Here is an 18,171-nt window from a genome sequence, read left to right as displayed (position 1 = left end):
GCGGAGTGCACATAAGGGGGTTGCATTTGCATACACAGGGCATGCGGGGTGTGTATGTCACACATGCATTTCATTATGGGTGTGCACGCACATTTTCAGCACAAGATGACAAAAAGGTTAGCTATCACTGCTATATAAGATGTTTTGCACATCTTCCTATTTTTAGGATTAGGATAACTCTTTTCTGTGGCCCAGATTTGCTCTTGTCTTACCTTCAACTATTATAAGATATCTTTGCATGAAATATTGTTTCCCTACCAGACTGGATAAACTTTTGGGACCTGGGGGCAACCATTCCTGTTTCTGGGGAATCCTTCATAAAGATATCTGTAGAGAGGGCAGAGCTGACATTTTCAGGCTCATTTTTATGTTTCAAGGGGTTTCTGGTTTTCCCGTTCTGCTCTTTACAGTCAGAACCATCTTCCTTTGACAGTTTTATCCATTTAAATGGCCAACATTTCCTGCCTTTGTAAAGATGTTTGGTGCATATAAAGGCAGAATCTTCACAATGCTTACTTTTTTATGACTGTTTCTAGGAAAGTTAACTTCATTCCAAAGTAAAACATTTGAATCCTAACTTCACACTAAACATTTCTTTTTTTTTTTAAGGCTCAGATGAAACTGAAACACGCGCAGCAAGAGCTAAAGACTAAACAAAATGAAGTAAAAAAATGGATGGTGGCTACAAGAAAGATCAAGAATCCTTTGAAGCAGCTGAGAAGCAGAAAGAGAAACTTGAACACGAAATGAAGGAGCTCAACTATGAAGGTTTGTTTGCTTTCTCGAACGGAGGGGTTTGGTTTTACACATTGTACAAGACGAATTGCTGCTTACTTGGAGGACAATAACCCCAGGCTCAATTTGAACATCTTCTACACTAACAGTAGCACAGGTAGTCCTCGACAAAAGACCACAATTGAGCCCCAAATTCCTGTTGTAAAGTGAGACCTTTGTTAAGTGGCTTTTGACCCATTTCACGATCTTCCTTGCCAGAGTTGTGAAGTGAATCACTGCAGTTGATAAGTTAGTAACCCAGTTGTTAAGTGAATCTGGCATCCCCATTGCTTTTGCTTGTTGGAAGGTCGCAAAATGTGATCACATGACCCTCCGGGACACTGCAATGGTCATAAATATGAACCAGTTGCCAAGCAACCGAATGTTGATCAAGTGACCATGGGGATGCTGCAAAGGTCTTAACTGAAAAATGGTCATAAATCACATTTTTCAATGCTGTTGTAACTTTGAACCGTCACTAAATGAACTGTTATAAGTCGAGGACTACCAGTACATAGGTGTGTGATGTGGCATCTATATGAGCTAGAATATATGATGAATTTGTAACAGATGGTGCCAGTGGTGGGATTCAAAATTTTTTACTACCGGTTCTGTGAGTGTGTCTTGGTGGGCATGGTATGGCTTGGTGGGCGTGTCAGGGGAAGATTACTGCAAAATCCCCATTTCCTCCCGATCAGCTGGGACTCGGGAGGCAGAGAATAGATGGGGGCGGGGCCAGTCAGAGGTGGTATTTACCGGTTCTCCAAACTATTCAAAATTTCTACTACTAGTTCTCCAAAACTGGTCAGAATCTGCTGAATACCTCCTCTGGATGGTGCCCATTTTGCACATTTTATATTAGGTAGCTTCTATATCAGGTTATGTTTCTGTCTAATCAGCTTCTTCTGAATCCTAATGTTATTTATTCCTTGTCTGTTCCAGATAAAAAAGAAGAACGTCTTTTAGAAAAGCAAAAGGAGTTATCCCGTGTGGTAAATCGTTTGAGGGAATCCTATGAAACTTTCCTGGCCAGGTTCCCCAATCTACGCTTTGATTACAGGTGAAACTACAGAACATTAAATTGTATTTTCTGTTCCCGGACAAGAATTATGTTAAAATGTTTTACAGTTGAACTTGGAAACTGGGAAGAAACATTCTGTCTTTTGGCAAGAGATTTCACTATATTATTTAGTATCAATGAAATATACATACTAAAAGCATTGATGTATTCTCACAAAACAATTTCTTAATTGATTTCAAGAAATCCAGAAACAAACTGGAATGCAGATCGTGTGAAAGGACTGGTTGCGTCTTTGATTACTGTGAAAGATGTTTCTACAGCAACAGCACTAGAAGTAGTGGCTGGTGGTCGACTTTATAATGTTGTGGTGGACACTGAGGTGCGTTTCTCAAAGATGTTATTTAACATATCACTTCTGGTCTTTTCTCAATTGTTTAACAGCAAACCAAATACAGATCTAATAGCAAATAGGAGCTAGACTTGTATTAACGAGTGTATCTGAATGATATACTTGTAATTGCTTAAGAATATGATTCTGATAAATTAAAAAAGAGTTCTCATTTCTTAATTGTATTATTTTTGCAATATTTAAGATGACCATTTAAACTATATTTAATAACTTGCATGCGGTAGAACCTCTGGTCACAAACGCTTCTGACCATGACCAAATCAGGTTCTGACCAAAAAATTCTCATATTTTTTTTTGCAGCCGATTTTCTCTTCAGGGCCATTTTTTTTGTAAGCGCCAAATTTCCAAAATTAGGTTTAGGCCTCGACCAAATCTGTTTACGACCAAAGTTAAGGAACGAATTATAGTTGTGACCAGAGGTTTTACTGTATAGTATTTGTATAGACCAACGGTGTCAACGTATGGCATCACACTCATGTTTTGTGATGTTTTGTCCCTTTGCGGAGCTGGGGTGGGAGTGGCCTGTGCATGACACATCTGGTCTGTGTGCCACCAGTTTGACATCCTTGGGTGTAGACAGAGTTTGTGTGTGAGAAAAATATATAGATAATTCTCATCAAAGTTACAATGGCATTGAAAAATGTGACTTATGACCATTTTTCACACTTAAGACCGTTGCAGCATTTCCATGGTCATGTGATTAAAGTTCAGATGCTTGGCAACTGGTTCATATTTATGATGTGGATTGCAGTGTCCCAGAGTCACATGATTACTTTTTGAGACCTTCCGTCAAACCAAATCAATGGGGAAGCCAAATTCATTTAACAACCATATTACTAACTTTAGAACTGCTTTGATTCCCTTAACTGTGGCAAGGAAAGTTGTAAAATAGGACAAATTCACTTAACAACTGATTCACTTAGCAGCAGAAATTTTGGGCCAAATTGTGGTCTTAAGTTGAGGACTACCTGTACAATGTATATAATATTGTATATAGTTTTTAATGATAAATTAGATGAATCCTAATAAAAATTAAAAGACATGTTTTAACACTATATTTTTGTAATAAGTTTAGCAGTAGTAGCTGGAGATAAAATGGATTAGCAAATATGTGATTTTTTAAATTCTTTTCTGTTAGGTTACTGGAAAAAAGCTGTTAGAAAAAGGGGAACTGAAACGTCGATATACTATTATTCCACTGAATAAAATTTCATCAAGATGTATTGGAAAAGAAACTATCAAAGTGGCCAAAACCTTGGTATATTTCTTTTGTGGAGGTTTTGAACATATTTCTATACTGAGAAGTTTTTTTAAAAAAATTCTCTTTCTCGGCTTTCTGCATGTTGTTATGAACCAGACAATTATTTTTTAATATGTATTTTCTTGTTCTTTATTTTTCTTAATACATATCTACATCAAAGTGTAATTTATTTTAATGATATTAAATTTAATATTTCAATTGCAAAGTGATTATCTTAGCAGTAGTAGGTTTGAGAATAAAATAGATGGAGTTCACTAACCCTTTTCAAATAGCGTTGCCCAGATGTGTGGGGATCACAACTTCCAGAATTCACAATCAGCATTGAATGCTGGGAGTTGCAGTTACCACTCAGCGCAAATGCATTATTTTTAGGGAGGAATTTTTCATTTTTCTCTTGGAATATTATCGTCCATTTTTTAAAAGACATTGTAATTTCCCATAAAAAATATTCCAGAAGAGAAAATGGTTTGCAGGATTTTGGAATATGAGGCTGTTTTGACCTACTCTTCCACAAAAAATCACGAAGCAGAATCCTGGTCCCAACAAAACTCCTTTTATTAAATGAATGTGAATTCCTCATTCACATTCAGCAAAGGCCTGGTAAACAGTCTTTTAAAGGTGAATTTATGACCACAGATCTTATCTCGCTTGGAAAGCTGCCATGTAAATATTTTCCAAATGCAGTGCTATGCAAGGAAAGACTTGGCACAGAGTCTCTGATGGATAGATCTTCACACTCCTGAAACAAATGAACGAACGAATGAATTGTTTCCTGCAAAAGCCCACTCCCCTTTGGCTCCTCTTTTATTTCCTATTGGAGGGGCCATTCACCATCCACTTGTGGCTTTACTCTCAAGTTGACCCTGATTTCTTAGCTGTCCTTTTCTTCTGACAGCTCTCCACATGCACACACTGGGAACAGGCTCCACCTGTTCCTCTGCTTCACTGCTGTCTAGCTCTGAAGGCAGCTAAAAACTGCCAGATGGCCTTGGCCCCATCTCTGCCTCCAATGCAGAGCCTCATCGAAGCCTTCCTCAGCCTTCAGGACTGGCCCACAACAGAGACATTCTAGGAGGCAAACAGATTTCCTTGACATCAAATTTCAATGCTGCGTTTTGTATATCCCAATTACCACACTAGGATGCAGTCTGGTCTATGTTTATAAGTAGCTTCTGCCTGAACAGCAGCAGACTATGATATAATGACCATAAGCTGAAAACAAATCTCTATACACTTTTCTTATATCATAGAATTTAGAAAAAAATAAATCCTGAGTCAGGCCTTCTTTTCCTGAAGTTTGCACTTTCTCTTTTGTACTAGGTTGGTGATAACAATGTTAATCTGGCCCTTAGCCTGGTGGGCTATGATTCTGAAATCCAAAAGGCAATGGAGTATGTTGGGCAGGCCTTGGTTTGCGATAACATGGATAATGCCAAGAGAGTCACCTTTGACAAAAGGATAATGACAAAAACAGTCACTCTAGGTGGAGACACGTTTGATCCTCAGGGCACACTGAGTGGAGGTACTGGCTAATTTTCTATTCCTTACTACAGTACACTTTTTGACAAGTCTCTGTATATTTAAGGAAAATATCGAGTTTTCTTTTACTGAACTGCATTTATCTGCTTGTCCAAAACCTCCATGTGTAAATTCACCTGTGTGACCAACCTATTATGAGGATCTTGGATAGATCGTCCCAAAGGTGTTTTTTTCAGGAGGTAACTGGACTTTCTTGTTTTTTTCTTTTGAAGACGTTTCGCTTCTCATCCAAGAAGCTTCTTCAGCTCTTCAGCTCTCCAGGATAGTGGAGAATGGAAGGATTTATATTCCCCTTGCAGACAGCTGGTCATTTGTATCCTTTTGGAGGGCAGGGAAGCACTTGGACTTTATTTCTACAGACTTTTAGCTATACAATTCAGGATGAACGCCCTTTGAATGCGAGTAGGAATGGATTTCCAGAGGAAAAATGGCAGACTACAAGGAACCAAGAGCACTACTCAGTTGACCCTGAGGACACAGATAAACCTCCAAATGCTTCAATGGCCCTCTAAAAAGATGCAAATGATCACCTGTCTGAAAGGGGAATATAAATAATTTCATTCCCCGCTATCCTGTCCGAGCTGAAAAAGATTCTTGGATGAGAAGTGAAACATCTTCAAAAAAAAAAGAACAAGTCCACTTGCTTCCTGAAAAAGCACCTTTGGCACAACCATGACCTGGATGACTGAGAATCTCTACAGACTCTTGGATAGATCGTTCTAGGATCTTCATAATCCACCAATATCATCTTGTATGTATCATTGCAGTCAGATGCTGTGAGAATTTATGTTGCCCAGGTATCACAGATTCAGTATTATGACATTTGTCTGGAATCCAAAAGATTTCTGTGCTGGGATTTGAACAAATAAGTAATACTGCAAACATATTTGAACTAGTTTTCATGTATGCAATTCTGTCTTTTGTAAACCAGGTGCCCGGTCTCAAGCTGCTTCAGTTTTGTCCAAACTTCAAGAAATGAAAGAAGTGCAAGATGAATTGAAGAAAAAAGAGGCTGAGCTACAGGCGACGGGAAAAGAGATAGCAAGTCTACAGGTGACTCTTGAAAAGTACGCACCGACCAATTTATTTTATTTATTCAGGAACTCTGGGAATAGGAAGGAAGTTAGTTCAGTATCATTGGTTTTTATAAATTAATACATGAAAAAGTTGGATCTCCTCTAGACAAAAATCTATAAAAAGATTAAATTTGTATATAGGTAGTCTTCATGTTACAACTCTTATTGGGACCAAAATTTCCACTTGCTAAGTGGTACAGTCGTTAAGCTAAAAGTTACATGGCTGCCCCACTTAGCAACATCAGTCCTGGTAGTCATTAAGCAAAGACCCCACCATTGTTAGGCAAGGATGCCAGGCCTCTCCTGCCTTTCCATACTTGCCTTCATTTCATCCCCATCTTTGCCCTTTGGCTGCCCCCTCACCCACCACTGCCTATCTCTGCCACTCCTTGCTGGCCCCAGCTGACTTTCACTGCCTTCTTCCTCCTGCTGTTGATGACATGTGCCTGGACAAGGCAAGGAGTGGGCCTTCCCCTTTGTGGGGAAGGTTGTTGAGAAGGTGGTGGCTCTCCAGCTTCAGCGTACCTTGGAGGAAGCTAACTATCTTGACCCCTTCCAGTCTGGCTTCAGACCCGGTTACAGCACAGAAACCGCTTTGGTCGCATTGACCGATGATCTCTGGAGAGCTAGGGATGGAGGCCATGCTTCCATCCTAGTTCTCCTGGACCTCTCAGCGGCTTTCGATACCATCGACCATGGTATCCTTCTGCGACGACTGCGGGAGATAGGGGTGGGCGGCACTGTTTTGCAGTGGTTCTCCTCCTATCTCTCGGACAGGTCGCAGTCGGTGTTGGTAGGGGGGCAGAGATCGTCCCTGAGGCCCCTAACTTATGGGGTGCCGCAGGGGTCGGTCCTATCCCCCCTACTATTTAACATTTACATGAAACCGCTGGGCGAGATCATTCGGAGGCACGGGATAAAATACCACCAATATGCGGACGATACACAGTTGTATCTGTCCGCCCCGTGCCAACTCAATGAAGCGGTGGACGTGATGAACCGGGGTCTTGAGGCCGTTAAAGACTGGATGAGAGCAAACAAGCTGATACTCAACCCAGACAAGACCGAGTGGCTGTTGTGTTTCCTCCCAAAAATTTGACCAACATACCATCACTCAGGCTGGGGGGACAAAACCTACACCCCTCAGAAAGGGCCCGCAACTTGGGAGTCCTCCTGGACCCACAGCTGACTTTTGACCACCATCTTTCAGCTGTGACCAGGGGGGGCATTTGCCCAGGTTTGCCTGGTGCGCCAGTTGCGGCCCTACCTGAATTGGGAGGCCCTCACAACAGTCACTCGAGCCCTTGTGATCTCCAGGCTGGAATACTGCAATGTGCTCTACATGGGGCTGCCCTTGAAGAGCATCTGGAGACTTCAGCTAGTCCAGAATGCGGCCGCGCGAGTGATCGTGGGCGCACCACGTTCGCCCACATAACACCGATCCTCCGTGAGCTGCACTGGCTACCTGTTGATCTGGGTGCACTTCAAGGTCCTACTTACCACCTATAAAGCGCTCCATAGTAGTGGATCTGGCTATTTGAGAGACCGCCTTCTGCCAATTACCTCCCTGCGTCCCATCAGATCGCATAGAGTGGGCCTCCTCCGTATTCCATCCGCCAGTCAGTGCCGACTGGCGACTACTCGAGGAGAGCCTTCTCTGTTGCGGCTCCGACACTATGGAACAATCTCCCCGTGGAGATTCGTACCCTCACCACCGTCCAGGCCTTCCGCACAGCCCTCAAGAACTGGCTAGCCCGTCAGGCCTGGGGATAAGTTTACTTTCGCCCCTCCCGAATGCCGAGTGAATGTTGAGTTTTACTGTTTAATTTACCTTTGTTCACATCTTTTTTTTGTATTGTCCTACACTCCCTTTCCCTTTTGATTGTAAGCCGCCCTGAGTCCCCTCAGGGAAAAGGGCGGCCTATAAATGTGCAATAAATAAAAAAAAAATAAGGACTCATGCGGCCTCTGTAATGCAGCGGATGGCCTTGTAAAGGGACAGCATCAGCAGGAGGAAGAAGATAGTGAAGGCCAGCTGGGGGTAGCAGCAGAACACAGGATAGCCAAATGGGCAGATATTGAGGGAAGTGGGTGGGGGTTGTCAAAAGTGTCTCCTACACTCAAATGCAAATGGGCTGCTAAACATCTAATTTTAATGACATGATTGCCAGGTCACTGCTATAGCTGTAATTTCAAGGATTGGCCATAACTAATTAATCGAGTGCTATAACTATGAATAGTCGTTAAACAAATAGTCATTAAATGAGGACTGCCTATGAAAGTTTTGCTTTTGAAAACTAAGAGAACTATGTGCACCCTTATCAAATATATTATGTGTTCTTGATTATAAATCTGACAAAATTAAAGCAGGCTGTACATCATTTTGGAACGTTATATTCATAATCAGAAAATAACATGAACCGTTTTCAAATGTATAAAAGCTTTGTTGGTGGAATATAAATATGTGCTTAAATCATTACATCTGTTAAGGTATCATCAACTGAAGCAACAATGGGAAATGAAATCTGAAGAAGCTGACCTCTTACAAACCAAGTTACAGCAAAGCACTTATCACAAGCATCAGGAAGAACTGGATGCCCTGAAAAAAACCATTGGTGAGAAGAGAAAACAGTTGTAAATACTATAAAAATGTTACTGTCTTGAATTACAACCTATAAATATTGCTTAGGAAGAAAACTTGGCTTTGAACCAAAAACTTTAAACATTTTAAGCAAATAAAATACCATATTTTCGGAGTATAAGATGCACCTTTTTTCCTCAAAAAAGAGGCTGAAAATCTGGGTGCGTCTTATAAATCGAATACAGCATTTTTTGCCTCACGAAGCCCCGCCCCTTCACCAAAATGGCCATGCATACCCTTATGGAGGCTTTCAGAGAGTTTCTGGGGGCTGGAGAGGGCAGAAATGAGCAAAAAATGGGCCATTTTTACCCCCCACAGCCTCAACAACACTTTATAAGCCTCCATAAGGCTATGCAAGCATTTTTTTTTGACAAAAAACATGTTTTTGCAAAAAATGGACTGTTTTTTTGCTTGTTTTTGCCCCCCCTCCCAATCTCCCAGGAGCACTCTGCAAGCCCCCCAAGGCTATTCATGCCTTCTTTTTTAAAAAAAGAAAAACGGGCCATTTTTGGGAGGTTTGTAGAGTGCAAAAACTTTTTTTTCCCCCTTTTGGAAAGCTCTTTAACTGATTGATGAGAATTACATTGATCAAATGCTGTGCTAGCAGAAAAATAGTCTTAGGTGCTGCAGATTGTCAGCGATTTCCTTCTCCAGCACATGGATAAATACACCTGGAAACATCTACCTACCTACCTACTGTATTTTTCTCTCTCTCTCTTTCTCCCTCCCTCCCTCTTCCCTCCCTCCCTCTCTCCCTCTACCAACCTACCTTCTCTCTCTCTCTCCATACCTATCTACTGTATTTGTCTCTGTCTCTACCTCTTTCTATTTCTCTCTATCCCTCTACCTACCTACCTAACTACTCTCTCCCTACCTACCAACTGTATTTCTCTCTCTCTCTCTCCTCTCTCTCTCTCTCTCTCTCTCCCTCTACCTACCTACCTACCTACCTACCTTTTTAAAAAAATTGCCTCTTCAAAACCTTGGTGCGTCTTATACTCTGGTGCGTTGTATACTCCAAAAAATATGGTAATCTAAATAAAATTTAAGTACCACGATCTCAAAATGGGAAAAATCCATAATTAAAATTATTTTAAAATATTAATGATGACATTGGATATTATTTTAGATAGAATAGTAATTTTTTTCCTTAAATTTCATAAAGGGATAATTTTCTTTCTGTTGTACAACATTTCTGTATAAAACTACAATCAAAGCTCTCTATTTTTAGAGGTAAGTGAGGAGACTCTAAAGAAAACAAAAGAAGTGCAAAAAAAGGCTGAGGAAAAACTGAAAATGCTGGAAAATAAAATGAAAAACGCTGAAGCGGAAAGGGAGAAAGAACTGAAGAATGCCCAGCAGAAACTGAATGGAGCCAAGAAAAAGGCCGATGCTTCCACTAAGAAGATGAAGGAAAAGGAACAGGTAAACACTTGATAGCAAAGTCACTGTAAGCCCAGCCTAGAAAAGAAATAGGCTCAACCAGTAAATAAGTTTTTTTTAAAAAATTGTCTATCTGTGTTCAAGAGGGATGCAGTGGCTAAGGCGCTGAGCTTGTCAATCAGAAAGGTCGGCAGTTCAGCAGTTCTAATACCTAGCGCCGCATAACAAAGTGAGCTCCTGTTACTTATCCCAGCTTCTGCTAACCTAGCAGTTCAAAAGCACGTAAAAATGTAAGTAGAAAATTAGGAACCACCTTTGGTGGGAAGGGAGCAGTGTTCCGTGTGCTTTTGGCATTTAATCATGCTGGCCACATGACCACGGAGACGTTTTTGAACAGCGCTGGCTCTTTGGCTTTGTAACAGAGATGAGAACTGCCCCCTAGAGTAGGGAATGACTAGCACATAAGTGTGAGGGGAACCTTTACCTTTTTATTTGTGGTTAAATTTCTGAAGGAATTTATGCTGAAGGAAGAGCAGCTCTGTTTGGTACTTTGTGTCATCTTTTGAAATAGAACAGAAGAACAGTTGGAAGGGACTTGGAGGTCTTTTAGTCCAACCTTCTGCTTGAGCATTTCAGACCCTATACCAGGATTGTCAAACTCAATTTCATTGAAGGACGCATCAGACTTGTGTTGACCTTGGAGGGCTGGGGTGGGCATGGCCAGGGTCGGCAGGGCCAGTTTGACATCACTCATATCAGGGGTGACTGGTGAACTGAGCGCTCTGCCAGCAAAATCAGGCTTCCCAGCTGTGTTTTCAGTTGTGATGGCCTCCTGCAACCCTCTGCCAGCGAAAACGGAGCTTGGGAGTGATGATGGTGATGTCCTGTCTAAGCACATTGGTCTATAAGCGTACTCCACAGTTTTCAGTTTGCAGTTACAGTCTCTGCATCCTTCCATTTAAGGCTTATATGTTTCAGATCTCCCTGAAATGTTTGGTGCCAGGTTTTCTTTGGACTTCCTCTTTTTCTCTGACTATCTGGTGGTATCCAATTGATTATGGTCTTTGCTGGATGTTGCTCACTCATGCAGAGAACATGTCCAGCAAAGCGCATTCTTCATTCGGCCACTATGTCAGAGAGTCTTTGGGAATTACTCCTTTGTAGAATTTCCTCGTTTGTGACATGGTCCCGATATGAGATACGAAAAATCCTTCTTAGATAATGGAACAAGAAACTGAAACTATAAGTGAAGTCCTGCATTAATGTAACAAAATGTAATTCCTCCCTGAGATCCAAATTTATACCACACCATACAATTAGTTTCAATAATTATTTATGCAGCTCAAACCTTTAAATACTAATACAGACACCCCTTTGTACTCGGCAGCACTCACTCTTATGAGATGTGAATAAGATTATATTGTTAATATCTGCATTATATTTTTAGGAGGTTGAAGCACTTGTTTTGGAATTTCAAGAACTAAAACAGGAAGCAGCCTCCTATGACCAACAGATAGAGGCTGTGAATGAAGCCATTAAATCATTCCAAGAACAAATTGAGACCATATCAGCTGAGGTAGCAAAAATAAGGTTAGTCTCATTCTAACTACTAAAATAAATACTGAATTAATTAATTAATTAATTCCTTTATTGCAACTCACAACCCTGTGAGATGGGTTGGATTGAGAGATGGTGACTGGCCCAAGGTCATTCAGTCAGTTTTCATGCCTGAGGCGGGACTAGAATTCTAGCCCGGTGCCTTAACAAGTAGACCAAATTGGCTCTTAACCAAATATGCCTTACCTAGAACACAGAACATTTTTGGGGGGTGGGGGGAGCTTTTCCAATATTAAATGCTTCCAGTCTTGCATAGTGAACAACACATTATGCCCTAAGTATCTTGTTGGCAAATCTTACTGTAGTTATCAGAAATTGGTCTATACTTCATATACGGCACTGAGTAGAGGTCCTGTCCTCTAAATGGGCCTCCCACAGAACCTCCAGCTAGCTAATTCAATTTCTTGCAGTCTTTTAGATTTAAACTTAAAAATTAAAAAAAATTGACCTATCCTTTAGTTTAGTGGTAGTGTGACTGGGGAGCTTTCTGTTATATCTCTTCTTCAGGAATCTGTGAAGAAAGCACAAGAAGAACTGGCAAAGCAAAAAGAGATGGTGCTAGCTCAAGATAAAGCAATTAAAGGCAAATCTGCAGAAGCCGTAAAATATAAAGAACAGAATAATGAATCGCAGCTTAAAATTAAAGAGCTAGAGCACAACATCAATAAACACAAGCGAGAGGCTTTGGATGCTTCAGCAAAAGTAAGTTAATGTTACATCTATTTCCCTGCCAACAATTATAGTTCATAATGTTAATATTTCATGTCAATAAAAACTTGCCCCTCAAATATCTCAAAGCATATCCCCAAATTTGGTACAGAACTTGCAGTTACACACAATCTTCCAATAGTTGCCACCATATTATGGTGCAATTTTTAATTATGACTGAAAGGAATATTTTTTTAAATACATGAGGAGAAATTTCATATTAGTTCTATTCAATTTCATTATACTTATATTTAAATCTAGGGTCACCTCCCACACCAGATTGGACTTCCTTTTATGAACCTCAACCACTAAAGTGTATTTCTTGACATAAAATTGTTTATATTTTCATGTTGTTACCTGACTGGGAAACACCTGTAATTGTGTAGCCAAATCAGTGAACACTCCATTTATGGAAGCAGATAAAATACTAAACCAAGTCTGAGGAATTGCATCTTTATTACCTTGGAAAGATGCTGTTGCTTAGGTGTGCACAAAATATTCCATGGTGCGTTCTTAACATCAAAATGGGCTGTTTCAGGTCTCAATATATATGACGTCAAGTCTGAAGCTCCTGGCTGATTCTGGTAACTGGAATATTCAGAATGGCCTCTTTCAAGGCCAGGATGGTGTACTTTTAAACCCCTAATGCTACTCAAATATTTTTCCTACAGTGACAGGTACATGGGACATCCAATAAAGACTATCTGGTTTTATGTCACAATTCATATTGTTCATATTTGCATGATGCAGAAAGATATTTTTTTCAAAACAGGCAAACAGAGAAAGGAATAGCAAAATCTTTTTAATTATTTCAGTTCACCAGAAAGTTGCAGCAAAAATGCTGTGGGTTTTGAAACTTCGACTTGTGTGCCGCACTGTGCAATCTAGAGGCTTCTATGCTGATAACATCGCAGCTGATTTGTGCATTGATTTACATTTCCAAATGCTTTCTGCTTGTTCCTTTTATGCATATTGGCAGGTTTCTAAGATGCTTGCAGACTATGAATGGATATCTTCAGAGAAACATCTTTTTGGCCAGCCAAACACGGCTTATGATTTCAAAACCAATAATCCAAAGGAAGCTGGTCAGAGGCTTCAGAAACTGCAGGAGAAGAAGGAGAAGCTGGGCAGGAATGTCAACATGAGAGCCATGAATATGCTTTCAGAAGCTGAAGAAAGAGTTGAGTTGCTCTTATTTCACTCCCCACCCTTACCCCTCCATGTTACCATAAACAAGAGTCTTCTTAATCTAACATTTCCCAAATCTGGGCAATCACGTTTCCACAATCCCTAGACGGCATATGGTAGAAATTAGAAATCTCTAGAAGGTACCACATTGGAGAAGATTTGTGTATCATTTCTAGCATTGCTCTGAGTAATGTGGAAGTAACATGTTTTTTTGTTCATTTGGCCATCTAGGTGGTTTTTGCACATGCAATTCATTGTAGGCATTCATCAGTAATCCTGTCAGTGAATGCCTATGCAAACATGAAAATTAATTTCACGTAAAATGGTAAATCAATGGTAGCCTGATAGGCATTTACAAAAACTGGTTTTCTCTGATAGATAACAGTGATATCAAGAAAGATTGACAGAGATCCTTTCCTAGATTAGTCAAAAACAATTCCTTGCATATCGTTAGCCTGTATATCCTGTGCCTAATCCTGATTCTCCTCTTGTATAGTACAATGACTTGATGAAGAAGAAGAGAATTGTTGAGAATGATAAATCTAAAATTCTTGCAACAATTATGGAGCTTGACCAAAAGAAAAATGAAGCTTTAAATATTGCATGGAAAAAAGTAAGTCTCAATGCTTCCTGTCCAAAGATTTTAAAACAGACTCAAGATCATACCTTGTTTCATCCTTTAGTCCTTTAATTTTATCCAGAGTGGTACATCCTTAATTAATTAAGATGTACTACTCTGATAATTACCATCCCACCTATCATGCCCAGAGGTCCAGTCCAACAAAATTATGTGAACAAGGAATCATCATCTACTGACTTTATTAATTGTATTACATGATGCCTACAAATGCAGGAATACACATTTGGGTGTCTTGTAGCCTCATTTTGAGTAATCATTGATGTGCTGGGACTGCATTCCAAAAAATCAGAGAAATCAAGACCAAAAATAGATTTTCTTTCATTTTAGTAAAAACTAGGTATGGTTAAAATAATTATTCTCCAAATATTTAATAAAGTGACATCACCACTTTTGGAAAGACTGCAGGAATCATTCACATGGTCTCGAACATCTCTGCTAGTGGATTCAACTCCTCTTAAACACCCACAAATCAAATTTGAAGGAATAATTTAGGCCCAGGGGTAAGAGGAAACCCTATTTGAGAAGCAAGAATCAATTCACATAATATTGCTAGGCTAAAATGGTCTACAATTTTGAATCGTCCGATTCCATGATATTCCTTGGATGCAAATTAATTTCTGTGATGACATAAATGTACAATTTTCTAGGTAAATGAAGACTTTGGATCCATTTTTTCCACCCTTCTGCCAGGAGCCAATGCTATGCTGTCACCTCCTGAAGGGCAGTCAGTCCTTGATGGTTTGGAGTTTAAAGTTGCCCTGGGGAACACTTGGAAGGAGAATTTAACTGAATTAAGTGGAGGCCAAAGGTTAGTACTTTTTAAAAAAGAATAAACAAAATAAGACAACTCTGGCTTGAAGTTTTTCTTTTTAATTCTTCTAGCATTTATCCAAAAGCATGCAAAGAACATGGGTATTTTGAGTGCAACAAAATAAAATGCCTAAGTCCAGAGAAAGAACAAAAATGTTTTAAGGAGGATTACTTCCAAGAAGATAATGGGTACCTGAACCATAATATATATTATTATTATTATTATTATTATTATTGGTTGAAGGTCTTCAGGATTGAATGATATGTAAATGAAGTAAAACAAAAAATGGAACATTTTCTATCTTTAACTACAGGGTGGAATATGTTGTTTTGATAGGTGTTTAAATCTAATATTTATTCCTGGAAGAATGTACATTTATTTGCAACATGAAATCCAGCTTCAAACTGTGCCTCATACTTTGTAAACTTCTGTATAACCGTGAATATTTTTTTAAAAAGGGTTCCTATGCCTTTTTTTACAGTGACAAATTGCTAATGTCACCAGGAGTTAAACAGTAGACTCAGAGTAAGAATGAAATAAAATTTATTCTGCATACAAAGAGGAAAGGGAGCAAAAGTATAAAGGAGAAATTTAAAAATTAGAATCTTATCAAGAGCTCAGTTTGATAGATATAATGAAAAAAGAGTGATTCTTAAAATTGCTGCAAGAATTTTGTTTTGACAAATTATGCTGATAAAAAGCAAGGCATTTTCTTTGATGTTAGCATACTGATGGGATTTTATTTTTGTACGGTTCTTTTAAAATATATTATATATTAGATCCCTTGTAGCTTTGTCCTTAATTTTGGCCATGCTTCTCTTCAAACCTGCTCCCATTTACATCTTGGATGAAGTGGATGCCGCCCTTGATCTTTCACATACTCAGAATATTGGGCAGATGCTTCGGACCCATTTCAGACACTCTCAGGTATCAACAATTTACCAAAAGCATCTTCTGCACTAAGTTTTGAAACTCTTCTTTTCTCTATTTACCCTAGGGGAAATCTGTTCCTGAATTAATTTGCTTTACAGACAAACAGATCCTATGTCTTTGCTCCAGAATTGGATCCCTTATTCTCCTAGGTTGTCATTCATATAAAACAAATGCTTTTTTCCCCCTATTCTCAGCTTCTGGTGGTCTGCCACTATATATGGGCAAAAAAAATAAAAAAAAAAATCCATTTTGTGTAAAGACAATTTGCATAACATACAGTTCATTTTAGTGGCCATAAGTCATTGGTTGATTCTTGAATTTATTTTATTTTTGCTTCTCAGAGTTTAATGAGGTCAAGTCTAATTGGAACTTAAATGTGAGACCAACAGGAAATCCCAGCCCTGTAGACTGCAGAGTTCAAAAAAGTGCTGAAGTAGCAAACCAGTTTTATACTGTGGTAGAGAAGACTACATGGATATTTCCATGGAATCACTGGAAGCCTTGTGCCTAATTTGAAAGGGTCTTTGCCTTTAAATTAGTAGGCCATTTGTCAGCACCTACAAGTAGTTCTCAAGGATACTAATTGGGATGGGAATTTTCATTGGTGGAAAAGCACAATGTCATGTGTCTGCACCGCTTAACAACTGCTCTACCATCATTAAGCAAGGACCTCACCAGTTAAGTGAGGACCCCAGATGATCATAACTTCCAAATTCCTGCCAACTTTCCCAATGTCTTTGCTTATTGGAAAGTCGGCAGGAAAGGTTGCAAATTGTGATCACATGACTGGAAAAGTGTGACCATTGTAAATCTGGGCCAATTGGTGAACATCTGGATCTCAATGACATGAACGGGGGAGGGCAGTGAGATGGCCAGAACCTTGTAAATACCATTCATTCATTGTCATCACAAGTTTAGTTGTTGAACAAATTGTTAAACAAGGGCCATCTATGCAGTTACACTTCGTTGACTCTGCTTTTTTAATGCATGTTTTTTCAAGGTGCACAGAAGTATAGGTAACTTTCTCTCACTATCATGCCGGCTATTTTACTTCAGCAAAGTTGAAGAATTGCTAATTACTAATATCCCAAATAAAAAACTGGACATTCTTTAGAGACCTTTTTTTCAAAATAGCTAACTCTTCTAATGCATAGTCCTAGGATATTTTCAGAGTTGTGAACTATTTCAAACCTTTTTTTTAATCAGAGGCTCGAAAAGGTAACATTTTAGAGAGTGTTTCAAACTCTAAGTATAAATACAAATAATTTAAATATATACATGAATATGTATTATTTAAGTATCTTGTTTGTTTTCACATGCTATGATGATGTCCAGTCTGGATAAAATTTGTACATTAACATTTTGATAACATGGTTATTTTTACTTTTTTTATCTTTTCATAACTAGTTAGATAACGCTAGGTTCAGCTGAAAGCCTAGTTTAATAGTTTAACATGATTTTTTTGTTTTTTCTTCCAGTTTATTGTAGTTTCATTGAAGGATGGTATGTTCAACAATGCAAATGTATTGTACAAGACCAAATTTTTGGATGGTGTTTCTACCGTGGCACGATATACACAGTCTCAGAACGGAAATAATGGAGCTGCACAACAAAGAGCCGATAAACTAAGCAAGAAAGAAAAGAGACTAAAAATACCAGTGGATGCTTAAAAATATTTGTAGCTTGGTGGTTCGCTTATATTTTTAAAGAGAAAATGGGATGCAATTAAAATATAGAAATGCCTCTTCGTTAGCATAGCAATATCGATGTATTATCTCTATAGAGCATTGAGATTCTCTGTACTCAACATCTTGAGGTACAGAAGGGTTAATCTGTAAATGCAGCTATTTTTCTTAATCTAGATTAGAAATATTTTAAAGACTTGTAAATATCTCTTCTATTTTTTTTCTCATTACAAAAAAGCTTGCACTTGTTTAAGAAACAAAATCATCCCCATAAAATGTACCTGTTTCCATAAAGCAAACTACTTATTGGCCAGGAATGCACAACCATATAAAATAAATACTACATAACCAGAAGATTATAAAATTGTGTACTACTATGTAACATTGACTCTGAGTTCTGTGCTCTTGTTTTAAATTTAAATGTGTTTTTGTATAGCAGCAAAATCTGTCCTTATATATTTGTATTAGTAATAAAATCCTCTCAG

General features: G+C 38.9%; 1 protein-coding gene across 1 annotated transcript in view; it reads left to right on the top strand.

Moving 5' to 3' along the window:
- The window catches only part of SMC2 (structural maintenance of chromosomes 2), a 35,094-nt gene extending 16,923 nt beyond the window's left edge, over positions 1–18,171 (top strand). Inside the window, 16 exon segments of the mRNA XM_032212450.1 lie at positions 610–661; positions 664–768; positions 1,717–1,834; positions 2,036–2,174; positions 3,343–3,462; positions 4,786–4,987; positions 5,936–6,071; positions 8,571–8,695; positions 9,953–10,146; positions 11,552–11,698; positions 12,229–12,423; positions 13,409–13,609; positions 14,114–14,230; positions 14,905–15,065; positions 15,848–15,995; positions 17,480–18,171. Of these exon segments, the coding sequence (XP_032068341.1) occupies positions 610–661; positions 664–768; positions 1,717–1,834; positions 2,036–2,174; positions 3,343–3,462; positions 4,786–4,987; positions 5,936–6,071; positions 8,571–8,695; positions 9,953–10,146; positions 11,552–11,698; positions 12,229–12,423; positions 13,409–13,609; positions 14,114–14,230; positions 14,905–15,065; positions 15,848–15,995; positions 17,480–17,671 (2,352 nt within the window). The 3' untranslated portion in view covers positions 17,672–18,171.

This window comes from Thamnophis elegans, chromosome 3 (genome assembly GCF_009769535.1).
Source record: "Thamnophis elegans isolate rThaEle1 chromosome 3, rThaEle1.pri, whole genome shotgun sequence".
Classification (NCBI taxonomy): domain Eukaryota; kingdom Metazoa; phylum Chordata; class Lepidosauria; order Squamata; family Colubridae; genus Thamnophis; species Thamnophis elegans.
Note: the sequence above shows the minus strand (reverse complement) of the source record. Positions and strands in the feature narration are given on the sequence as shown.